The sequence below is a fragment of the Esox lucius genome, chromosome 20 (assembly GCF_011004845.1).
Source record: "Esox lucius isolate fEsoLuc1 chromosome 20, fEsoLuc1.pri, whole genome shotgun sequence".
Taxonomy (NCBI): Eukaryota; Metazoa; Chordata; class Actinopteri; order Esociformes; family Esocidae; genus Esox; species Esox lucius.
The window spans coordinates 16,431,636-16,458,359 of NC_047588.1; the positions used below are offsets into that span (position 1 = coordinate 16,431,636).

The 26,724-nt window shown below is 45.3% G+C and overlaps 1 protein-coding gene across 5 annotated transcripts in view; it reads left to right on the forward strand.

Moving 5' to 3' along the window:
• Positions 1 to 23,847, forward strand: part of bbs9 (Bardet-Biedl syndrome 9) — a 161,779-nt gene extending 137,932 nt beyond the window's left edge. For all 5 annotated transcript variants that reach the window (XM_034289085.1, XM_034289084.1, XM_020041396.2 and 2 more), the window contains one exon: positions 23,127 to 23,847. In XM_034289085.1, coding sequence (XP_034144976.1) covers positions 23,127 to 23,506 — 380 coding nt within the window. In that variant the 3' untranslated portion in view covers positions 23,507 to 23,847. The remainder of the gene's footprint in view (positions 1 to 23,126) is intronic.
• The last annotated feature ends 2,877 nt before the right edge of the window (positions 23,848 to 26,724 follow it).

Here is a 26,724-nt window from a genome sequence, read left to right on the forward strand (position 1 = left end):
GTTGTTGCTTCGCTCCCTGATGATGACACAGTGACACTGTCTTGTGAGAGACATTACTATAGTACCTGACAGGTTATCACCGACTCATACACTCCACTGAGTCAGGGACAACCCTGGTGCTTTTGGAAACTGAAGGACAGATAGGAAGCACGCACGCACAGATTACTCTTTATACTAGCAACTAAATGAAGCCTCTCTGTATCGCCCCTCCTTCACACACACACACACACACAGGCATTGACACAGTGGCAGGATTTATAGAGCGAGTGGGATAGGAGTATAAACAGAGGGCTGTTTGCCCTTGCCGGTCGTCAGGACCATAATTCTTCAGAGCTCTCTCCACTCTCTCTCTCACACACACATACACACAGTTGTGTCTTCATACACATACACAGATAATGTTTTTTTGAAGCACACACTAATAACTGAGAATTTGAATGGTCCACCGCCATTCAAGTTCACCGCTCCGCTTTAATGTCAGGAGACGGTCCTAGATGACCTGTCCAGAACTGTCCTAGATGACCTGTCCAGAACTGTCCTAGATGACCTGTCCAGAACTGTCCTAGATGACCTGTCCAGAACTGTCCTAGATGACCTGCCCAGAACTGTCCTAGATGACCTGCCCAGTACTGTCCTAGATGACCTGCCCAGAACTGTCCTAGATGACCTGTCCAGAACTGTCCTAGATGACCTGTCCAGAACTGTCCTAGATGACCTGCCCCGAACTGTCCTAGATGACCTGTCCAGAACTGTCCTAGATGACCTGCCCAGAACTGTCCTAGATGACCTGTCCAGAACTGTCCTAGATGACCTGCCCAGAACTGTCCTAGATGACCTGTCCAGAACTGTCCTAGATGACCTGTCCAGAACTGTCCTAGATGACTTGCCCAGAACTGTCCTAGATGACCTGCCCAGTACTGTCCTAGATGACCTGCCCAGAACTGTCCTAGATGACCTGTCCAGAACTGTCCTAGATGACCTGTCCAGAACTGTCCTAGATGACCTGCCCCGAACTGTCCTAGATGACCTGTCCAGAACTGTCCTAGATGACCTGCCCAGAACTGTCCTAGATGACCTGTCCAGAACTGTCCTAGATGACCTGCCCAGAACTGTCCTAGATGACCTGTCCAGAACTGTCCTAGATGACCTGCCCAGAACTGTCCTAGATGACCTGCCCAGAACTGTCCTAGATGACCTGCCCAGAACTGTCCTAGATGACCTGCCCAGAACTGTCCTAGATGACCTGCCCAGAACTGTCCTAGATGACCTGCCCAGAACTGTCCTAGATGACCTGCCCAGAACTGTCCTAGATGACCTGCCCGGTACCTCCGCCATTCCTCATCATGGACCTCAGCCATCCGAATCACAGGCTGTTCCCCCGATACCATCTAGCAGACAGAGACTGTCGAGGAACATCACAAACCAGGACAGAGACTGGAAAAACAAAAGGCCCCCCCTCCCACCCCCTCAGCCATCAAACTGTTTAACTATCCATCAGCCCTGTACCCTGATCTCCACGCAGGTAAAACATGTGCCTGAATCATTCATGCATTCTCCCTTGGCACATGCAGCACACACGGCGTGCTCTCCCAGGTCCATTGTTAACACTGAATGCTGGTTACTTTCTATTTATTTTCATCTGGTTCACCAGAGATGTATTCGTGTTTTCCACGATGCTGGTTAGAGCTGGTATGTACACACAGACTCCCATTTGGACTGTTCCTTTGATAGGGTTTGTAAATATTTTAATTGTACTAGTGTTGACTTAACTTGTTTGTTGGTTACTTTATGTATCTGTCTGCATTGTTTAGGGCCTGTAAGACAAGCATTTCAGTACACCTCCAACAACATCTGCGGTAATGTGTATACAACAAATAAACCGTGAAACTAACCCTTACACTTTCTCAACACACACACACACACTCACACGGTAAGATCACTTTGTTAGTGGTGTTTAGCGTGTTAAAGGGAGTGTTATCTCTCATGTCACCAGTTCCCTTAACACCTCTCCCCACCCGCAGTGCTTCGTCTGCGGGGAGAGAACAACCGATGAGAGGCAGGCTTCCGGGCCTACAGAGGCCCATGTGTCTCATCTGAGGACACATTCTGTCTGTCTGCTCCTGGTGTCTTCTAGTCAGGTGTGTTTCAAGTGGAAAGTATTTGGTTCATTTGTCCTCCAGGGTTTATCCCACAAGTCAACCTGTTTTCTTTTTCCTATGGAGTTATTTTGGGCCTTATCACAGGCTGTTATACATGGTTGTGCCGTCAGTGTCCCCAGCAAACTGTGTGGGTGTGTGAGTATTCCCTGGGTGTATTTTTGGCTGTTCCTCTAGATTAGATTAAGGCCAGAGTAAAAAGAAAAACCACCTCCCACAGACTGAACATGAAGACAGAAGGGACACATTGCTGGTAGTGTTGTATAGAGGGGGTTGAACAGAGGCTAACATTAGGACTAGACACAATGAAAAGAGATAGCAAAACACGTGCAGTTCATTCCCATGTCCTATAGTGTGTGTGTGTGTGTGTGTGTGTGTGTGTGTGTGTGTGTAACAGATTCCCAGACTAGTAGATGAGGCTGGTCCCAGTAGATGGCTTGGAACAGCAGCCACAGAGATAACCAGACAGAGACTGCCAAACACATTACTCTGCAATTAGACAGAACAACATTGTCCGCACACACACACACGTTCAGACATTTACAGCCTAACATACAGTGTGTGCGTGTGTGTGTGTGTCTGCGCAGAATAGTGTAGTCTTTGACTTGTAGTCTTTGATCTGTGTTAGAGACACTTCCACAAAAAAATATGAACTCCATTTACTACTGAAAGCAGGACTATGTTAGGCAGAACCATGTTCAATGAATTAATCACTATGGGGACTTTAAGACGTGTGTGTGTGTAAACAGCAAGGCACTTTGGTGTTTGTCTGTGTGAAGCCTGAACCTGATAATATGTTTGTCTTATGTGTGTTGGATTTGTTTGTGTATGTGTGAGGATGTTTGTGTGCCTGGTTGTTTTCTTTGCTCTATTTAGCAGTTTGTATATGTTTATGTTTGTGTTTGTTAGTATATGTTTCAGTCCAGCAGTAACCCTTGATGACAACCAATAAACTTTTGGAACTGGCAGTATCACACCACATCTTGTCCTGGTGCACCCACCCTGAAATTTCCACTCACCCAAGAACCAACTGTGCCTTTGTTGCCACGCCACAACCGGGGATCATTGTCATGGCGACACGAGGCCTTGCCAACGGTTACTGGAGAAATTCTGCCGTGTAAACACATACGTCTGTCTGTCTGCCGGCCACTCCAGTGCTTCCCCCTCTTTCCTCTGTTTTCCTGTCTGTCGCTCTCTTTCTCTTACCCCCCCCCCCCCTACACACACGGTTCTCACTTTCTGTCCATCCCTCTCCCTGTCTCTCTGCTTGGCTGGGCTGTGGTCGAAGTCCGTCTCTTCCTGTGTTTGTGTCTGTCTGGCCACATGGCTGACCACCCGCCTCCCTGCGTGTCTCCAACTGTACTAGTCTGTCTGCTTATCTACCCGCTGGCCTGCAGAGGAACTGCAGCGATATCAAAAAACTAACAGTGGGCTACGAAATAAACGAACAAAAGAACATTACTTAGGAAAAGTCTTACGTACTTTGTTTTTCAAATGTAGTTTCAAGACCTTGAATGCAATGTCTGGATGGAACTGGTATGAATGTACAACAAGTAATCTGCCCAGTCTGATTTAGCTGGTTTCTCTAATTTTGCCCTGATGGCATTGTTTTGAGGGTGGGTTCATAGACAAGATACACGTTTGTTGAGGTAGGGCACATTTTAAGGCATCGGTTAAAATAAGAAGGTATTGTATATTAAAATGTAGCAAGAGGTTTTCTTATATTGTCTCTAATCTGTAATTCTGAAAATGTTGTTTCTTGGAAGGTGAAAGTTTCACCCAGGCAAAGGTGCCCAATATGTATAGGGCCCCTATGGCATGAATCTCCAGGTGTCTCCATTGCACAAAGGTATTATCAAGTTAGAATGGTTAAAGGACAGGAATGATATTGGCTAAAATTAACCTACATTTCTTTCCAGATACTATGATAGGATTCTGATTATAAACTGACTTCTTCAGGAGACATAATCATAGCCCCAGTTGAGAATGGGTGGCCACAAGCCAAAATGTAACAACACAGATTTACCAGACCTCTATACATCTTCAACTTACAAAGGTACTTACCTATCCTGAGTGTTTTATAATCCTAGGAATGGGGTGATGAGTTCAGTTTCTTACAAAAGGGTGTAGGGGATTATGGCGATAGTCTCAAAAAGGTAACACAGTGGTTAGAAGAAAACGTTTTTAATGGCTTTACTTTTCCCTGGAGCGATATTGGGAGGGTTCTCCAAAATGATATTTTTGCTTTGAGTTTGTCCATCAGAGGAGGAAGGTGTGCATTAAATAGTGGAGAAATGTGTTTTGTTTCTGCAATCACAAGGTAGGTACATTTGTCTAGGGAGATCTGCAGGGTTTTGCATCCTTATGGGAATCAGCTTTTCTAGAGGCATTTTGTTTTGTAACTATTTAGCAAGAGTTTCAGTGACCATGGAAACAAGAAAAGGAACCAGGCAAGCCAGTCCGCGATTAGAAGGGATGAATGGTGTTGCCCTGGCTGGATGTCTTTAACCACTACGCCACGAAGCTATACGTGAGATGTGGTGTCGGTATACTTCCGCATTGTTAAACCAATTAGTCGAAACTGCACGGTTCTCAAAACTAATGTAGTTCGTTCCCTACATTAGCTAACATTCAAACCAACAACAGGTATAACAGCGTTGCTACACTACATTCAGCGTGTTCAATTAGAAAGAGATTTCCATAGATGGCTAGCAAATAACTATACAGTAATAAAAACAATGACTCCAATCACTCCATGGCTGGATCCACTACGCTATGTGAACTACGCTGTGTTAATCGAAATCGATAGGAATGGGTTAGTTGCCGCTGCAGTTCATCCATATATTATACAATATAACCATAAACAGTTTTACTTTAGGCTTACTATAATGTAGCTACTGAAGCTTTTACTCTGGCCTGGCTGTACAGTACCTATAATGATAACAATGACTCCAATCACTCCATGGCTGGTTCGTTTCTTTAGAAAACAATGACAGTTGAATAGTCAAACATTACGCTATGTGAACTACGCTATGTTAATTGATACAGTTTTATTTTAGGCATACTATAACAGTGAAATGTTAGTCTAACCTGAATAAATCCTAATGCATAGTTTGTTTTGTCCGGGATGGAACACCGGTCGCCCACGTGGCAGTCCGCGTCTCTTACCACTAGGCTATTTAACAAGGGGTATTCAGTCACTCACCCACCCACTCACTCAGTAAGAGACATTCGCTCTCCTTGGCTGGCTCCGCTAATGCGGTCAGGCAAAAAGCCGCTCTGAAAGTGGGATTGATTTGTGAGTATTTTACTGCAGGGGCTCCTGTATAGGAGTTAAATGAATCCACCCTGAAGCCAGCCTGATCTGAGTGCACTAGTTTCCCAACAAAGCATGAAGCCTTTTTTTTTATCTATGTTTGATCTGAGAACTCTGACTGTATGACCCGACCTCATCTAGGTCTGTAATGACTGCATCATCCAGACTTGTTGGAGGTACCCCTCATTTTTAGATTCTGCTAAAATAATTGATAGTACGGCAAAATATGACTAGTGAATTTCTTAAAAAATCGAAAGGGAGAACCATCCAAACATGGGGCCTTGCAACTGTGATTATTTCTCATATTTCTACCCGAGAGATCTCTGCATTTAGGAAGTCAGATTCCTATTTTTTCAGGGAGGGGAGATTACATTCCTCCAACCCAGGAGGAGCCCTGAAGGAAAGGAGAGATGAAGGAGGTGGTTAAAATGAGCCATTAAAGTAGAGAGAGTGACTCCTCAACAAACAGGTTACTATATCATTAGGCTGCAGGCAGAGGGTTTGACTGTGTGTGTGCATGAGTGCAAGGGGGTGTGGGTGTGTGTGTGGTGTGTGTGGGTGTGTGGTGTGCCTATGCGTGTGCGTGTGTGTGTGGGTGTGTGGTGCGTATGGTGTGTGTTATGCGTGTGTGTGTGCGTGCGTGTGAGGTCAAATCCACCCTGAGACTTGCCGTTACGTCTCCTCTCGCGACTTTCGCCCAGTCCTCTGTCTCCGCGGTGATTAGAATGCCTTCACAGAGCACTGAGCTGAGAATTCTTTCCACAGTCTCTCCTCTGGAAAAGGAGGAAATGGGACTGTAAACACCATTCTCCCAGGGCAGCGTTTGAGTTGGCCACTAACCAGCACCACCAGTACCACTCATAAAAGGTCAGACACCAAGCTTGACCCCTTGACCTTTTCTGTGACCGATATTGTGTGTTGCCATCCGTTACCCTCCTGAGTGGACGTGTAGCACACACTGGTTCGTCCAGGCTGTGTGTGCGACGTAGCCGGGGGACACAGGGGGACAGTCGCAGACCAAACAGGCAGATACGATCGGCTGTCCAACATACACACTGGCCTCTCTGTCCGTTCCACTGACTCTGCCTCCTCACAGCCCACATCCTACCTTCACCAGAGGGTGATGGCCAAAGGAACTAGAGAAAGGCAGAGAGAGAAGGAGAGAGAGAATGGGAGAGAGAAAAGGAGTGGGAGGACTACTGACGGAACAGCAGAGAGATGGGGGGAGTATGAGAACGAGGGGTGAGAGAGGGGCAGAATGCCAGAGTGAACTCATGGTAGTCATTTGGGATGTTTGTGTATGCTGGGTCTAATAACGTTTAGGGAATGTAATTTATTCAGCCTCACTAATGTACAGAGCTGCTGTGGACCTCTGTGTGTGTGCGCGCTTGAGTGTGTGTGTATCTTCTTGATGTATACACACACACACACAAGCAAACTGACACTCAGTGGTCCATTAGCTAAAACCATACCTCACACACCCAGCCCTAAACCAACAGTCCTAAGAGATGCAAGCGAACCGTCTCCCAGCATGACAGCCCATTCAGTGGGCTAATTACACAGAAGCCCATGACAAAAGCACTGTTTTATCATGCTAATCCATTAAGTAGCATTGTTTTTAGTTTTCCCTAATCTGAGTCATTTGTTAGCAATTAAAAGCTAATAATTTCAGTCTTTTCAGTGAGATATTGCTGAAGTATGTAGACTGTTGGGGCTGAGGGACTGAAGGGGAGGGTGTATGTAAACGTAGGGCTGTTTAGGTGAATAGAGAAGTAACCTGTTTAAAACCAGGTGTGAATGTTTCATATAGTAGTTGAGTATAGGGGGAGGGGCTGACTTCAATCACGAGGTATTGGCACTTCCATTCTACTCTGTCAGACTCAATGAAGTCTAATGTGATTTTTGGGGGGTGAATTCCTTCTCAGATGATTAGGAGGTTAGAAATGTTTCTGGTAGTGTTTTGTGGTTAACTCGTGGTGACTGGTGTCTAACTGTCTCTGGCAGTAACTGGTTAAGCACTACTGATATGGTTCAGGATGACTTTGTGACGGTTCTGGTCTTTCCTCTGAGGGCCACTTAGAGATTAGAGTATGCTGTGTGTCGCATGGCGGTGCCACTAGCGACAGGTAACCATGGTGTTAGTTGCCCTACACTGACACGCATATCAGGATTCAGTCAGAGCAGTTGCAGTGACTTGAAGAGTTGTGTTAGTTTGGCTGGGCTGTCAATATTATGTATAAATACTATGACAGTAATACATACCCCTTAGTTTAGAGTTATTTGAGACTCTTCTCTATCCTGCTGGTTCTCTCTCTCACTCTCTGTTTTACCACTGCTATTTCATTTGTTCCTTTTCTCTCACTTTCTTATGTGTCCTCACCTCCCCCACAGTTTATTAGTCAGCTCTGTGTCTCCCTGTCTCTGTCTGTCTCTGTCTGTAGTATGACTGGGTTTAAAGCCCAATTGAGGCCAATTAGTGGGCACCACTGGGTAGACTGGTGTTGATGGGGAGGGGAGGGCTGAGAGGCTGGACATTCTTGGCATTTCACAAGGAGACTGTCCTCTAGAATCCACCCCAACTCACTTCCCGGAAAACCACCCAGCCCGGAATGCTGGGAGAGATGGGGGTGTGGGGTGGAGGAAGAGAGAGAGGGCTATGGCTGCAATGACCGAGAGATGGAGAAATGGGTGGAGCTGGAGGGTCAGAGACAGAGAGGGGGCAAGGGTGAAAGGTTGCGGACAGGAGGGAGAAGGACATGGAAAGTTGTCTCAGGGAAGATGGAACAGTTTGGTGTAGGTGAATATGAGCGCGTGCGTGTCATTGTGTGCGTGTTCGAGGTGTGTGTGTGTGCTTGTGTGAAACATGAACGTGCTCCGTCTGGCCCAGTGACAGTCTCTCTTCACTCCCAGGAGAATGTATCAGTCCTGGCTGATAGATGTAATAATGGACCAGACCTAGTCAGCGCTGGAAGGGGATAAACTTTGCAGCAGTGTGTGTGTGTGTGTGTGTGTGTGTGTGGCGGTGCCTCCTCAGACATTATGGAGAAGATGTATCTGAAGTCACTGTTGACAGACTCTCTGATCTGACAGCTCCTGGCTCCCACTGTGGCGCCAAAAGGGATGACACACACGCACTCTGGCACACACATCCTCACACACACTCCTGCAGGGCAGCCCTCATTCAGGTCCACTTTTTCCTTCCATAGACAGTTTTTTCTCAAGATTGGACTCTTATGTAGAATTGTATTAATTGCAACATTGTATTCTACATGCATTATATTAAAACAATCAGCATACAAATCATGACAGATTGTTACACAAGTAGAACTTCAGGAACTTCTGTTTAAATGTCTATGTCTAAATGTCTATGTCTAAATGTCTATGTCTAAAGTTGAGGCCATATGTCTAAATGTCTATGTCTAAATGTCAATGTCTAAATGTCTATGTCTAAATGTCTATGTCTAAACTTGTGGCCCTGTATCTAAATGTCTATGTCTAAATGTCTATGTCTAAACTTGTGGCCCTGTATCTAAATATCTATGTCTAAATGTCTATGTCTAAACTTGTGGCCCTGTATCTAAATGTCTATGTCTAAATGTCTATGTCTAAATGTCTATGTCTAAATGTCTATGTCTAAACTTGTGGCCCTGTATCTAAATGTCTATGTCTAAATGTCTATGTCTAAACTTGTGGCCCTGTATCTAAATATCTATGTCTAAATGTCTATGTCGAAACTTGTGGCCCTGTATCTAAATGTCTAGGTCTAAATGTCTATGTCTAAACGTGTGGCCCTGTATCTAAATGTCTATGTCTAAACTTGTGGCCCTGTATCTAAATGTCTATGTCTAAATGTCTATGTCTAAACCTGTGGCCCTGTATCTAAATGTCTATGTCTAAATGTCTATGTCTACAGGTCTATGTCTAAATGTCTATGTCTAAATGTATATGTCTAAATGTCTATGTCTAAACTTGTGGCCCTGTATCTAAATATCTATGTCTAAATGTCTATGTCTAAACTTGTACCCCTGTATCTAAATGTCTATGTCTAAATGTCTATGTCTAAACTTGTGGCCCTGTATCTAAATGTCTAGGTCTAAATGTCTATGTCTAAACTTGTGGCCCTTTATCTAAATGTGTATGTCTAAATGTCTATGTCTAAACTTGTGGCCCTGTATCTAAATATCTGTCTAAATGTCTATGTCTAAACTTGTGGCCCTGTATCTGAATGTCTATGTCTACAGGTCTATGTCTAAATGTCTATGTCTAAATGTCTATGTCTAAACTTGTGGCCCTGTGTCTAAATATCTATGTCTAAATGTCTATGTCTAAATATCTATGTCTAAATGTCTATGTCTAAACTTGCGGCCCGTGTCTAAATATCTATGTTTCAATTAACTACTTGAGGGTTTTAGAAGCCATTCACCTTCACAATACAGAGCCAAATGAGGACCTTCTTGACGTCTTTATAACATTTATCCCCTGAACAGCTTCACATACACACCCACACACACCATGCTTCAAACACTTGTCTACTTTTAGCCAGTGGAGGGAGGGAGGGGATGGAGGTCTGGGAGAAGGAGAGGATAAAGAGGAGGGACTCCCCAAGTATAAAGTCCCTTTTGTTTTCAGGGGCAGTATCTTTGATTGAAATATTTCCTGACATTTTCTTCTCCTCCCCACTCCCCCTGTTTTCTGTGGGAGATGTGGTTGTGAAATGTATCTTTGGCAGAGAGGGACCAACCCAACCGCCACACAGCCATAGCAATCCCCACTGAAAACACAAATCAGTGTCTGCCCAGAGAAAGACAGAAGAGAGTGTTTGTATGTTAGTGTGTGTGTTCTCTTAACTGGTCAAGTGCAGATTTTCTTTTGTATTCTTCTAAACCAAGAACAGCCTGTATGTTTGCAGCCTGGGGTCAGGAAATAGACTTGGTCTGTCTGCCTGTGTGTTTGTGGACGCATTATGTGCATCCATGTGTGGATTTCAGCTAAGTCCCATGGTCTGAAGAGATCTGCAGGGGCATTAGTAGTTTAGGTTTTGGGGGGCTATGGAGGCCGTTGTGTTTGGGAAGGTGAACCCTAGTCGGTTAGCTCTGCCACTGCAGGACATGGGAGGTGAAGCCTAGTCGGTTTGGGGAGGTGAAGCCTAGCAGGTTTGGGGAGGTGAAGCCTAGCAGGTTTGGGGAGATGAAGCCCAGCGGGTTTAGGGAGGTGATCTCAGAAAGGCCTGTGAAACATGTCTTCCTTATCCTTACCGGCCAACATCCCACTACGGTATTTAGGGAACCTTCAACGTATAATTGTTGGTCGCCTCATGTCAGACGGTGACCCAGCACATGGAAAGCTAACGCTGATGTTTGATTGGTCAGAGGTGGATGGATGACGTGAACATGCACACGTCCTTACTGTCCCCATGTGTGGTGAACAGGACCTCGTATCATCAACAATAGGCTCCATACAGTCGACCAAGTCAACGTTTCCATCCCCTCTGCTCAACAACAGTAACTGGCTATAGGCTAGCATGTGTCATTGTGGAGAAAATGACCAATTCACAGTCAGGGAAAAACGTAACCGTTCCTGTGTCAGCCATGGGTTGGGGCACAGGGCTCCATCGGGATAAGCCAGAACAATGCTTTCACAATTATTGCTGCAGAGAAACAAAAATAATAATTGTGATGATGTTCTTTCGTCTGCTGAATTTCAGTTTATCTATAAATGGTCTCAGGCTATGCTGGTTTATTTCAGTCTAGTGGTAACTATCTCTTTAGGTGTATGAGAACAACGGAATGTTGTCATTTGCTCAAGTGAGACATGCCTGTCCCTGTTTTAGCCATTCTGGGTTTAACTTGCTGAAGCAAGCACATCCTTTTCCTCAGAGAGAACGATCCAAGGTTTTCTGAAATGCCGTTTGTGACATGGACCACCTGTTTAAATACATTCATAGTTCTATTATATACACCGATCCATATCAACAAGCACATTACAGACATCTTTGACTGTGTGTGTGTTGTGTGTGGTGTGCGTGCGTGCATGTGAGAGAGAGGGAGAGACTGTTGCCAGGCCAACCCAGTCTAGAGGAGTGTGAAAACAATTTGGAGGGATTCCGCGAGTTGGGCAGCCCTCTGAAACAGACCAGTGGATACACCACAACAAAGGAAGCCTGCGGCAGGCCTAGCCCTCAGTGAGCAGTGTGTGTGTGTGTGTGTGTGTGTGTGTGTGTGTGTGTGTGTGTGTGTGTGTGTGTGTATACATGTGCTTGTATTTGTCAGTGCAATGTTTATGTAAGTATATGATGGGTATGTGTGGGTAGTGAATAGTTATTGTTTGTTTATGGAGAGTGTGGTGTGTGTGTGTGTCTGTGCAGATGGCTCGACCAGAGCAGGGATGGTTAGTACCAGGGCGTAGACAAGCAGGGAGAAAATATCCTGCCGACCACTGGAATGATCCCACCCACACCCCACCCTCAGGAGCCAGGAGAAGCCTGCACCACCTCCCTGTCTCCCTGTTCTCCTCTCCCTATCTCTCCACCTCCCTGTCTCCCTGTACTCCTCTCCTTATCTCTCCACCTCCCTGTCTCTGTACTCCTCTCCCTATCTCTCCACCTCCCTGTCTCCCTGTACTCCTCTCCCTATCTCTCCACCTCCCTGTCTCCCTGTACTCCTCTCCCTATCTCTCCACCTCCCTGTCTCCCTGTACTCCTCTCCCTATCTCTCCACCTCCCTGTCTCCCTGTACTCCTCTCCTTATCTCTCCACCTCCCTGTCTCTCTGTACTCCTCTCCCTATCTCTCCACCTCCCTGTCTCCCTGTACTCCTCTCCCTATCTCTCCACCTCCCTGTCTCCCTGTACTCCTCTCCCTATCTCTCCGTCTCCCTGTACTCCTCTCCCTATCTCTCCACCTCCCTGTCTCCCTGTACTCCTCTCCTTATCTCTCCACCTCCGTCTCCCTGTTCTCCTCTCCCTATCTCTCCACCTCCCTGTCTCCCTGTTCTCCTCTCCCTATCTCTCCACCTCCCTGTCTCCCTGTTCTCCTCTCCCTATCTCTCCATCTCTGTTTATTCTCCATTCTCTGTATCTCCATCTATGTTCATGCTTTTCTCTCTGTCACTTTCTGTGTGTGTGTGTGTGTGTGTGTGTGAGGGGAGTTTCCTTATACTGTCACCACAAAGGATAGGATGTCTGGGACGTTGTGCATCATCACTGCTGGCCAGGAGCATCTAGACAATAATGGAGAGTGATTATGGTGTGTGAGTGTGTGTGTTGGAATAACATCTCGTTGCCTGTTTTGGGCTGGGGTACGCATGGTGCTGTGTGTCTGAGTGGTTGGTGTTTGGATTGAGCTGTGCTGGTCTGCCAGAACACGGAGAGATGGGCAGTTGTGGTCCGCCTTGCAGCACATTCCAGCCCAGGAATAGTAGCAAATCAACCCCATCCAAACAGACCAACAGCCACACTGGAGGATGATTCGGGCCTGTTTCCTGCTGACAAACCCAACCACCGCTGCCCGTCTGGTTCAGGACCATGTTCACAGTTGTAATAATGGCACCGATGACACTTTAGTATTTTTATTGGTTGCCAAAGATTCCGAAGAATGTTCTGATGAGGGGTGTAGTACATCAATCACAGAGTTGGGTCAAGAAAGGATATGTCCCTTTCTACATTTACTGTCACAACAGGTTTCACAGCTAGCATGGCCTCCACTGATTGGAGAGGGATGTTTCAGCTGGAAGAGGTTAGATGGAGAGAGCGTGGAGAGGGATCTGGGGGACGTGTTCTTCACTGACCTCCAGCTCAGTGTGTCCTGAAAACAATGATCTGTGACCAGGAGAAGGACACAGTGTCTGACCAGCAGAACAACACTGTGACCAGCAGAAGGACACTGTGACCAGCAGAAGGACACTGTGACCAGCAGAACAACACTGTGACCAGCAGAAGGACACTGTGCGACCAGTAGAAGGACTATGTATGACCAGCAGAAGGACTATGTATGACCAGCAGAAGGACTATGTATGACCAGCAGAAGGACACTGTGCGACCAGCAGAAGGACACTGTGCGACCAGCAGAAGGACATTGTGTACGAACAGCAGAAGGACTGTGTGTACGAACCGCAGAAGGACAGTGTGTACAAACAGCAGAATGACACTGTTTCGACCAGCAGAAGGACATTGTGTGTGACCAGCAGAAGGACATTGTGTACGAAAAGCAGAAGGACTGTGTGTACGAACCGCAGAAGGACAGTGTGTACAAACAGCAGAATGACACTGTTTCGACCAGCAGAAGGACATTGTGTGTGACCAGCAGAAGGACATTGTGTACGAAAAGCAGAAGGACTGTGTGTACGAACAGCACTAGGACATTGTGTGACCAGCAGAAGGACATTGTGTGATGAGCAAAAGGACATTGTGTGTGACCAGCAAAAGGACACTGTGCGACCAGCAGAAGACATTGTGTGTGACCAGCAGAAGGTCACGGGGCGAACAGCAGAAGGACAGTGTATACAAACAGCAGAAGGACTATGTGTGACCAGCAGAAGGACACTGCGACCAGCAGAAGGACATGGTGCGACCAGCAGAAGGACAGTGTGTACGAACAGCAGAAGAACATTGTGTACGAACAGCTGGACACTGTGCCACCAGCAGAAGGACACTGTGCGACCAGCAGATGGAAGCTGTGTGCGACCAGCAAAAGGACATTGTGTGTGACCAGCAGAAGGACAGTGTGTACGAACAACACAAGGACATTGTGTGCGACCAGCAGAATGACATTTTGTGTGACAAGCAGAAGGACACTGTAAGCTTTGTGGAGCACGTTGCCCACTCTGCTTTCTGGCACCGGCCCCCAAAACAAGTTAGGCAGACCTTCCTTCATGGCTCCTCTGGCGGAAGGATATTATTGGCTTTTGTAATTTGTTTTCCAAAATTAATTTCTGCCAATTTCCTTTCTCTTTCTCCCTGTGCTCACCTTGGTGCCTCCTGGGTAATATCATGCTGGTGTTTTACCGGGAACTTTCTATTTTCCTCAGAGTCAGACTCTTTTCCTTTTTGACCGCTTGGAAAAAGGAAATGTTGGACAGCACAGTGCTGTCATTTTGTTCTGAATAGTGTGTGACTGTACTTTAGTGTGTGACTGTAGCGTTCCCACTCATAGCTGTGTTGTGTGGTTGGGTTCCAAGATGGACCCCACTGCTGCCACTGGAGACGGGCAGGTGGAGGTCACAGGGCCGGAATGGTGGTTCTGACACTTCTCTCAGGATTGGGATAGACAAAGAGGCTTTATTGTAGCTGTGGACTGGACTCTGCTGTAGTCTGCCTGAACGGGTGAAACTGAGTAGTTTGGTCACACAGTGGGCTAGAATCATGTGAAGGCCATCTCCAGCCTGACATGGCCAAGTTAGCATTCTCCAGGTCATGACTGGAAACCTTTATACCTTCCTATAATAGTATATAGACGTGACTGTCCGCTTGGTTGTGTTTATTTAGATTAGACCCATGCCTTTGCAGTCATAATGCAGTCCGGTCCTGACATATAGGAAACATGTTGTTTCAGACGTCCCACCAGCAGACAAAGGCCTGAGTGTGGACCGGACTTATCTCTGGGCATCTGACACAGAGCCCGACCTCTTGTATCCACTTCACCCCCCCCCCCCTTTCTCTCTCACAAACACGCAGAAACACACAGAGCCCCCCAGTTAGGGTTCCTCCCTGTCTGAGGGGTTATTAAAGCCTGTCTGTCTGCGTTGACTGTTGCTCTCTGGCCCTCAGGCCCCTAGATGAACTGATAGACTGCTGCTGAGAGACAGCCAGGAAGAGGAACACACACACGCACAATCAGAAACTCGATTTTTACATTGCACGCATAATTGTTTTAAAAAGATCTATTTTTCCCTAATTAGACTGTGTTCCAATCCATTGACCCAAGTCCTGATTATCCAGACTTAACTGACTCGCTCACTGCTGTCTTGGACTCATCCTTTTCATAATGATATTATTACGATTAGGAGAATTAATGTTTCCCATTGTTTCTCATTGCTCGCTTCTGACAAATGTTTGTCTTTTCGTAGTGAAAACCACTTGACTGTAGCCACAGAGATAAAACACGGCGAAGTTGCTCTAAGTCTCACTCACTGTGTGCAAATTTAAAAAAAATCATGTTATTTACTCATATACACAAATACAAATATTCACAAATGCTTTGCTGCATACCTCGGTTGTAACGAGTGGTTATTTCAGTCAAAGTTGCTCTTCTATCAGCTTGAATCAGTCGGCACATTCTCCTCTGACCTCTAGCATCAACAAGGCATTTTCGCCCACAGGACTGCCGCATACTGGATGTTTTTCCCTTTTCACACCATTCTTTGTAAACCCTAGAAATGGTTGTGAGTTAAAATCCCAGTAACTGAGCAGATTGTGAAATACTCAGACCAGCCCGTCTGGCACCAACAGCCATGCCACGCTCAAAATTGCTTAAATCACCTTTCTTTCCCCATTCTGACATTCAGTTTGGAGTTCAGGAGATTGTCTTGACCAGGACCACACCCCTAAATGCATTGAAGCAACTGCCATGTGATTGGTTGATTAGATAATGGCATTAATGAGAAATTGAACAGGTGTTCCTAATAATCCTTTAGGTGAGTGTATTTCAAATGTTTATTTCTTTTAATTGTGATGATTATAACTGACAACTAATGAAAATCCCAAATTCAGTATCTCAGAAAATTTGAATATTACTTAAGACCAAAAAAAAAAAGATTTTTAGAAATGTTGGCCAACTGAAAAGTATGAGCACTCAATACTTAGTTGGGGCTCCTTTTGCCTGAATTACTGCAGCAATGCGGCGTGGCATGGAGTCGATCAGTCTGTGGCACTGCTCAGGTGTTATGAGAGCCCAGGTTGCTCTGATAGTGGCCTTCAGCTCTTCTGCATTGTTGGGTTGCAGGTGCCAAGTCCTGTTGGAAAATGAAATCTGCATCTCCATAAAGTTGGTCAGCAGCAGGAAGCATGAAGTGCTCTAAAACTTCCTGGTAGACGGCTGCGTTGACCTTGGACCTCAGAAAAAACAGTGGACCAACACCAGCAGATGACATGGCACCCCAAACCATCACTGACTGTGGAAACCTTACACTGGACTTCAAGCAACGTGGATTCTGTGTCTCTCCTCTCTTCCTCCAGACTCTGGGACCTTGATTTCCAAAGGAAATGCAACATTTACTTTCATCAGAGAACATAACTCAGCAGCAGTCCAGTCCTTTTTGTCTTTAGCCCAGACGAGACGCTTCTGACGCTGTGGCTTGACACAAGGAATGCGACAGCTGAAACCCATGTCTTGCATACGTCTGTGCGTGGTGGTTCTTGAAGCACTGACTCCAGCTGCAGTCCACTCTTTGTGAATCTCCCCCACATTTGTGAATGGGTTTTGTTTCACAATCCTTTCCAGGGTTCGGTTATCCCTATTGCTTTTACACTTTTTTCTACTACATCTTTTCCTTCCCTTCGCCTCTCTATTAATGTGCTTGGACGCAGAGCTCTGTGAACAGCCAGCCTCTTTAGCTATGAACTTTTGTGTTTTGCCCTCCTTGTGCAAGGTGTCAATGGTCGTCTTTTGGACAGCTGTCAAGTCAGCAGTCTTCCCCATGATTGTGTTGCCTACAGAACTAGACTGAGAGACCATTTAAAGGCCTTTGCAGGGGTTTTGGGTTAATTAGCTGATTAGAATGTGGCAACAGGTGTCTTCAATATTGAACCTTTTCACAATATTAAAATTTTCTGAGATACTGAATTTGGGGTTTTCATTAGCTGTCAGTTATATTCATCAAAATTAAAAGAAATTAACATTTGAAATATATCAGTCTGTGGGGAATTAATGTATACATTACACAAGTTTCGCTTTTTGAATGGAATTACTGAAATAAATAAACTTTTTGATGATATTCTAATTTTATGACCAGCACCTGTATATTGTTTTTGAGGAAAGGACACATGGACTTACATATCAGCCATAGGAACCCGTGACTCAACTTGGACAAGACTTTGAATCCTGCTCATTTAATAACTTGACTACATCATTTATTAGCTATGTAAACCTCTAATTATCTGTGGGTCTATATGGTCTGAGGGATGTCTGTGTCTTTAATGTGCTCCTAAATTCAGCGGGAGATTTGGAAGTGCAGCTCCATTTTATTTTGTGGACAGTGTTATGCCTATGACAGCCTCTAGATAGCAAGGACATGCTCACTGAGCCTGTACTGAGTCATGTTCCCTTTCTCTCTCTCCAACACACACTCACAAAGGCCCATTATGTCTGGGAACTTTCCTTAGACAGACTCACACTAACAAAGACACATTATTTATCGCATCAACTTTTCAGAGACACAGTCAGTAGCTGTTTCATTAGCAGCTGTCCCAATACTCTGTGTGTCTCTGTTTCAGTCTGCCTCCCTCCCTCCCCGTCTTTCTCCCCTCTCTCTCTCTCTCTCTCTCTCCTCTACCTCTCTTTCTCTCTCTCTCTCCCCTCTGTCCCTCTTCCTCCCTCCCTTCCTCTGCATCTCTCCCATCCTCTCTCTATCATTTCTGTCTGTCAAGGTTAACATATATACATATATATATATTACTTTTTGGTGTATATAATTGTGACACCAATATTTTTGTCAAGTCAAATGGTTGTGATTTTGTGGCACAGTGTGGCATTGTATGTAACAAATCCCTCTCCTCCTCCCTCTCCTCCTCCCTCTCTGTCCCCCTGTCCAGTCGTTGAGGAGGTGGGGTTGGATCCCTCTCCTCCTCCCTCTCTGTCCTCCCGTCCAGTCGTTGAGGAGGTGGGGTTGGATCCCTCTCCTCCTCCCTCTCTGTCCTCCCGTCCAGTCGTTGAGGAGGTGGGGTTGGATCCCTCTCCTCCTCCCTCTCTGTCCCCCTGTCCAGTCGTTGAGGAGGTGGGGTTGGATCCCTCTCCTGTTGGGAGTGTCATTTGCTTGATCATGCAGTGGTTTACCAGAGGGGTTACTGGCTTATTAGACTCCACCACTTTCTGGGATTACATCCCTCTGTTTACACAGCCGCCACATGGACAGCCTGTACCCGCCCCCTAACGTAAACTCCTCCCTCTCTGAGGGTGTCGGCCTATGTGTGTGTGTATCTTCTGTGTGTGTGTGTGTGTGTGTTTGTGTGTGTGCGCGCGCTTGTGTCTCTGTGTGTGTGTGCGCGTGCATGCGTGTGTGTCTGTGTGTGTGCGCTTGCATGCGTGCGTGTGTGTCTGTGTGTCTTTGTGTGTGTGTGTGTGTGTATGTGTGCGCACTAGAAGGAGCCAAAGAGAGAGCGGAGTGATCGTGTTAGCTGTGCTCTTACACCTGGGAATATGTGAAAGTGTTTTGCATGTGTCTGTCTGTGCGTGTGACAACCACAGCCTTCTGTTGTGTGGACAAATATCTAACTTCCCTTGGCGCTCTGCCCTCTCTGTTCTGTCTGTCTCCTCTAACTTCCCTTGGTGCTCCTGTACTCTTGTCTCAGCCCTCTCTGTTCTGTCTGTCTCCTCTAACTTCCCTTGGCGCTCCTGTCCTCTCGTCTCAGCCCTCTCTGTTCTGTCTGTCTCCTCTAACTTCCCTTGGTGCTCCTGTACTCTCGTCTCAGCCCTCTCTGTTCTGTCTGTCTCCTCTAACTTCCCTTGGCGCTCCTGTCCTCTCGTCTCAGCCCTCTCTGTTCTGTCTCCTCTAACTTCCCTTGGCGCTCCTGTCCTCTCGTCTCAGCCCTCTCTGTTCTGTCTGTCTCCTCTAACTTCCCTTGGCGCTCCTGTCCTCTCGTCTCAGCCCTCTCTGTTCTGTCCGTCTCCTCTAACTTCCCTTGGCGCTCCTGTCCTCTCGTCTCAGCCCTCTCTGTTCTGTCTGTCTCCTCTAACTTCCCTTGGCGCTCCTGTACTCTCGTCTCAGCCCTCTCTGTTCTATCTGTCTCCTCTAACTTCCCTTGGCGCTCCTGTATTCTCGTCTCAGCCCTCTCTGTTCTGTCTGTCTCCTCTATCGGTCCTGTTTATCACCCTCCTCCCATCCTCCGCTCTCCCTTTCTGTCTCCTCTCTCTCCTCCCTTTCTGTCCTGTCTCAAACCTCTATTCCCAGGTTGCTTTCCTCTGTGTTTTGTTTTTAGATACACACAATGCTGTTGTGTCCCATGTGGCCGTTTTGTCTGGACCGCACTCACACACTGGCACACACTTCCCTTGAGCTGCAGGGCCGGTCCCTGGCGAGCCAGGCGGTTTTTCAGCAGTATTTAGAAAACAGTGGGAAGCAAGGCAGAAGCCTCCCGCATGGTCTGGGTACACAGGGGAATGCAGGCTCTCTGTGCTGCCCGCGCCTATTTTGACTATGGGCCCCTGAAGCTCTAAAAGATCACCGCGCTCCGCTCTTAGAGGGGAAGCCCAGCGGAAAGTCTGCTTTGAAGAAAAGGCGATAGGAGCATTCTCCTCTGGGTAAATGTTATCAACTTGTTGACATTTGTTTGGCTGTTTTTTTTTCTTCCAGTGAGCTTTTGTGTTGCAGTCAGTGTGTCCTGCACTACAGTCCAACTCCATGGAGCCTGAGCCCATAGACACACATCCATACATACTATGATGAGCGTACACACTTACCAATATGGCATACCTCACAAAAGGAACCTCTACTAACGTGTTTGACAGGTTATAATGATCATGTAGCTGATGATGTAGGTGATGATGACAGTGAGGACGTTGTGGTCTTGGCTTTGCAGGACAGCTGGTGGCGGTTTGCTGCTTTTTCCTGTGCTGAGTAGCCTGGTACTCTGTTTAGTCTAGAATGTTCCGCTGTGTTAGCTTGTTGATAAAATACAATTATGAGATGACCTGACTCTCTAATGCTGTAACCCCGTCATCTGTTACTATGTAAATGTTTATCAGGTCCTGGTAAAATGCCTCAGTTACCACTTTTTCTCAGACAAGAGTCCTGCTTGTCTGAATGAAACACGTCTGCCACCATCTTTTCACTGCCGCGGGTGATCTATCTTATTGTTTCAGGCTGTGGCCACCTCAGTGTCTGGGGGGTAGCAGCAACATTTAAAGATGTGTTGGGGACTTGAGTCTGTCACAATGGTAACTGATTGTAGAACAGAGCTGACTGTCAGTCAGTGCCTCCTACTCTGCTCTTAGCATCTCACAAAGACAGGTGACATCTGGAAGGGACTTCTCACCCCTCTCTCTCATACTCACGGTTCCCTTCCATACATTTTATCATTTTATCAAGCACACACGCACTTTGGAACTGTCAAGCACACACACACACTCACTTTGAAACACACTCAGACCCCCACACACACACACACACATACTGAATTGCCTCATGGCTTGTTCAGCTGCTGCGAAGTGAAGTGTGGACAGAGAGGCTCCTGAGTCTCTCTCCCTCTGTGATACCTGAGTCATCCAATTAGAGTAGTGACAGACAGTGTCCAGCCTGGATTAGCCTTGTCGCTAGCACACAGCACAGGATTAACAAAAGACAACCCCCCGATACACACACCCACCCATACATACACACACACACATACGCACACACGTACAGTACCAGTCAAATGTTTGTATGCACACACCCATTCTGGGTACGTGTGTCCAAACTTGACTGGTATTGTATTTTGACATTGTGTGGGTCTATATATATATATATATATATATATATATATATATATATATATATATATATATATATATATATATATATATATATATATATATATATATATATATATATATATATATATATATATATACATATACATACATACATACATACATACATACATACACATACGTTAGTACTCAGTATTCGCATGATCAGTACATGCAAGGTAGGTAGGTTACTTTTTAAATGTTATCCATTAAAATACCTAGTAACCTGTCCAAAATATCAGTCAGTCACCTAACTTTTGGATTAACCAAACTCAGTAACGTAATATGATTCCTTTTTGTTATCTTTCAATGGCATTGCAAATTGCACAATATTTTTCCATAAATGGATGTTCTGTTTAACTTATATGGACTAGTTATGATTCTAATTCATTGCTTTTTACTTCAGATAATATGATTGGTTGATCTCCGTACATGAACAAATAATACCTGTCAACTTCACATGGACGACATTTGATTAAATAACCATTGAGCTTTACGATATTTTGTTATCATGAAAGACTTGCTTTAAGACAGTGCTAGAGAATAAACCCAGCTCTCATGGATTGACACACCTTGGGCATTTTGGAAGTAGAAAGTGATTACTATATGCTTCCCTAGGCCTATTGGTTCTGTCTTTGTTGGTGACACTTTGATATGTCCATCAGCTGGCACATCTTTTGAGAAGTTGTCTTTTTTTTTCATAAGTATTTGTCATCTGACAACACAATTTTACCAGCTAATTTAACAGATTCCTGTTAAAAATATATATATCTATAAATCAACAACCCACCTTTAAATATAGATTTGCATTTCAGTCATTCAGCAGACCCTCTCCTCCAGATCAAATAACATGATCGAGTTAGCTTAACTAACTTTGTCAGAGACAACCACAGATTTATCACCTTGCATCTCAGGGATTCGATCCAGCAACCTTTTGGTTACTGGTCAGATGCTCTAATTGCTAAGCTGCCGGCCACCCCCATATAAATACATATGTAAAGTGTAGCCAACATACTGCTGTGTCTGCATGCTTTCGTGTGTGTTTATTATATGAATGAGAGATGCTTACATCAGCATTTCCTCAGTGCATGTCACTATACCAGTCCTCTTTCATGTGTGATTGTAAAACATCTGAGGGTGTCCGTCTAGTGGTTTTGTGTGTGTGTGTGTGTGTGTGTGTGTGTGTGCCCAGCCCGGCTCTCCTCCAATAAGAAACTGCTCCCTGTTTAACTTTTACTGGAGCTTTACTGACACAGGGTTTTCTGTTGAGTCTTTTAAGCTGCCTGTCTCTTTCTTGGCGGTTGAGTTTGGTTTATTTGGTTATTTTTACACTGCCTTGCCTGACCGGATCATTTAGGAAGGCCAGACAAAAGCGTCAGAGGCCGCTGGAGAAAAACAGCCAGTTTATAAGGCTACTCAATTAACATACTCTCAGCCCTAACACACTGTTCCCTAGCAACAGTGAACCTCTACACGCTGGTGGGAGTGGTTCTCACACACACTGCACACCCTGAACTTGGCCAAACACCGCACATCAGATCAAACCTTACACAAGAACTCATCTCTACACAATTCACACTGTATCCTATACACACACACTTTTCCCAACATGCACACTGTTCCGCCAGGTCTCTTAAAGCCCCAGACGATTCTCCAACTGATTAGAATCCCTCTCCGGAGTCTCTAAACACACACACACACAGTCCTGTTCACCACAGCCCCCAGCGCACACATGCAGCCCTCTCCTTTCTCATGGAGATAAGGACGTCTCATTGTCGGGAGACAACAGCTCAACATTATCTTATCAAAGAGCCAATCAAATGTGGACGGGGGAGTAAGGGGCGGGGGTTTCTTTGTGATGCGACAGGTGCCATTGTCACTTGGTTTGTCTACGGAAGCTGTACGAAGCCATCAGACCTGTGGGACTTGTGTTCATGTGTGTGTTCCTGGTTATAATGTGCTCGTAACCCATTGCTGTATCTCCTGTTGTCCCTTTTCAGATAAAGAAACTAAAGTGAAGAAAGAGTCTGCAGATGAGGCTGTCCAGGAGTTGGAGGAAATGACGGAACAGCCTGTTACAGAAGTGAAGAAGGAAAAGAAGAAGGAGTCTACCAAGGAACCTGGGAAAGAGTCAAAGAAGGAGTCCTCCAAGGAAAAGAAAGAGTCTTCCAAGGAGAAGAAGGAGTCCAGCAAGGAATCAGGAAAGGAGTCAAAAAAGGAGTCAAGCAAGGAATCTGGAAAGGAGCCAAAGAAGGAGTCTTCTAAGGAGTCAAGCAAAGAGACCTTGAAAGAGCCCGGGAAGGAAAATGTGTTGAGAAGGTCATCTGTGAAGGTCAAGGAGAAAAAGAAGGAGCCAGAGGCTGCAGCTGGCGAGGGATGATGTCAAGCAGTCAACACAAACACAGGGTCCTTTACACACTCATACACATCTCTCAAGGCTGATGCTGTTTCATAGAATAGACCTTTGGTTTGTGTCGGTTGGGTGACGCTGTTGAAAGCTCCAGTAGAGCAGCCAACGAGGGGGCCATGTTCCATCTGCCTGTCCCCTTGGGTTAAACAAGGCCACTCTGGTCCCATCAGGACTTCCCTCCATGAGACAGGAATCCCATCACCAGCAGAGACCAGGGCAGGGGAACGGAGGGGAAAGGCAGCCCACATCATCCTTCAGGAGGACCAGGAGGAACATCATGTCACACACCTGACTCTAGACACACACCTGACTCTACACACACATCTGAATCCACACACACATCTGAAACCACACACACATCTGAATCTACACACACACCTGACTCTACACACACATCTGAATCCACACACACATCTGAATCTACACACACACACCTGAATCTACACATACACCTGACTCTACACACACACTTGAATCTACACACACACCTGACTCTACACACACATCTGAATCCACACACACATCTGAATCTACACATACACCTGACTCTACACACACACCTGAATCTACACACACACCTGAATCTACACACACACCTGAATCTACACACACACCTATACGTTAAACCCTAGCACACGCTTGTGTTCTCCGACAAACAGGCCTACAAGCTTTGCAGTGTGTTTCTAGCCAGCCTCAGAGGATCATTGTGCCAGCCTGACCCATGACAATCCAAGCAGCTCTTTATGTCCCTACTGTGCTTTGCTGTCTGTCCTGTGTGTTGTCTGTACGTGTCTCGAGGAGTTTAGGTGTGCTTTACACTCAGCATAATAAAGGTATTGTTCTATTATAAGCGGATGTACACAGGAACCTGTTCTGTTCTTGTTTTTTTATAGAAAAAGCACAGTGATTTAAGTTAGAACTACCAAACCGTTGTTTAATGTTTACCGGATAATTTTGTCTCCCTCTGTATTTTTTGCTTTATCCATTTTAGTCGGTGTCTCGCTCTATCCATGTAAGTATGACTGTTTTCAGTCCTGATGGTCAGTTTTTGGTAGAGTGTTTTAATAACGACCACTGTTAAAAAAGGCTAAGTCTTTGGCCAGTGGCTTTTAGTAGTGATTTTCCCAGGTTTGTTTTTTCCTTAATGTAAATGGTCGGTGCAAATTTCCCTGAGCTCTACACAAGGACAATTGAAAATGTGTGAATTGATGTTTCATTTATCAGAGGTATTTTGTAGATATTTGGTTCCAGCGACATGGTGGAAGTAGATTAGGACTCCTGCAGACACTCTTCTCAGGTCTGTATTTTATGTCTTTTGGATTTGAAATAGTTTTCTATTTTAAATTCTCCTCATAAAATTGTCTTAAACTAAAAGCTTTGTCGCACTCTGTGTTTTACAACATGAATGTTGAACAGCACAAGTCCAAAAACATTTGAGAACGAAGACCAAACATTGTTACAGACCCACTGTAAAATAAATATATTAATAAATGTAACAGTGCCACAGTTTTAAGAGAATGTAATAAAAAACATTGAATTAGACTTTTAGAAACCAATTGGTTTGTGTCATTTTATTTGAGAAGCTGGTTTGGTGAGGCTGTATAGCTGGTGTGTGTGCATGTTGTGGTCCAGAGCAGTATTGATGTAACTGTCCTCTGTCTAAGGAAGGAGATTAGTTGTTATCCCATCTTCCCTGTGAAAACCTTGTAAAATGAAGGAAAGGTATTCAATGTGAATGGTTCCAGTCCCAGACTAAATCTGCAGCTCTCACTGTTTGATACCTGCCACTTTACTTCTCTCCCCTGTCTTAAAGAGACACACACTCACATTCTTCATGGAAATGTTTGTGTATCATAGTGGTTGTGTCCCAGTCACTGTTGTATATTCTGGTGTGTTTCTAGGTGATGCTCACGTGGTGGCTGTGTGTCGTCCGTACTCAGGGCCCTTTTGCCGTTGCCTCTCAGTCGCCTTTTCACAGCTGAAGCCTGCGGATAATTGACCTCTTGCAGTGCAGGGTTCAGAGTTCAGGGTTTGTTTTAAGTTGGGATGTAGCGAGGGTTTCACTGCTTGGACCCACCGGGATGCTTCTGCCCGATCCAGGCCGGAGGTGGTCCAGGCCGGACGGAGGTCACGCTCCAGTCGTGACACAACAGCTGAGTGTAACCCCGTCCCTTCTGGAACCAGACCCACCGTCTAGCCACAGCCTTAACCCTGGGCAGCTGGCAGCCTGGGCATCTTAACGTCTGGAGAACATCTACCAAGTCTTCACAATGCAGAGAATTGCCTTCACACCGGTTACACACATTGGCCCAAGCAGGACAAGTGACATCTACACAACAGCACAAAACCGAATGACTGCATCCCTATAGGGCTGTTTTACATTGGATGGGGTCATTTATTTGCCATTTGTATTCATGTTTGCGGAGAATTTGGAATAGACAGACCTAGTTGGAAATAGTGCTCTTTGGCGCCATCTAGCGTAAAATGTCAACAAAATGCCATGTTTATCTGTACTACTGAATATACACACTAACACACTCCTTCTCTCACACATTCTGGCAGTTTACCCGCCACTCATGGCATGTTTACAATGTGAAGTAACAAGAGCAATACAACTCCATAAAATTAAACAGTGTTCCTGACAGTTAAATCTAGTAAAAAGGAGTTGAGCCATTGCGTCTTTGAAGACTTGCCTTTTCTACAATTTTGAGGTTCTTCAGAACTACAATTTGAAGAGTGCCAAACTATTTTCAAAGGTGTAGATTTCTAGTCTGAACAATAATTGACACATTGTTATACAAGCTGGTAATGCAATATATACTGTGCCCTTATTATAGGCTATTGAAATATTATAGATTATATACTGTATTGCAATTAGACCTTTTAAGTGGGTTTTAAAAGAACGTATCTAACTAATTACTAGTTGCAATATATATGAACATAAATGTGATAGACTACTGAACAGACAGACGTTGCATTGCGCAGCATCAATACAGGAGATTAGATCAAATGGCCTGGGATGACGCGTGGTCTCTAGGCAGCTCCAATAGTGCAAAAACACCTTGATAAGCAGAGTGGTCTGAATTAGAGAACTTTCGTTGATCCACTATTAGATTTCCTAATTTTTTTTCAGTGTGGTGGTGTTGAGGAAGCGCAACAGAGATGAGTAGTGAATAGGCCTACACGTG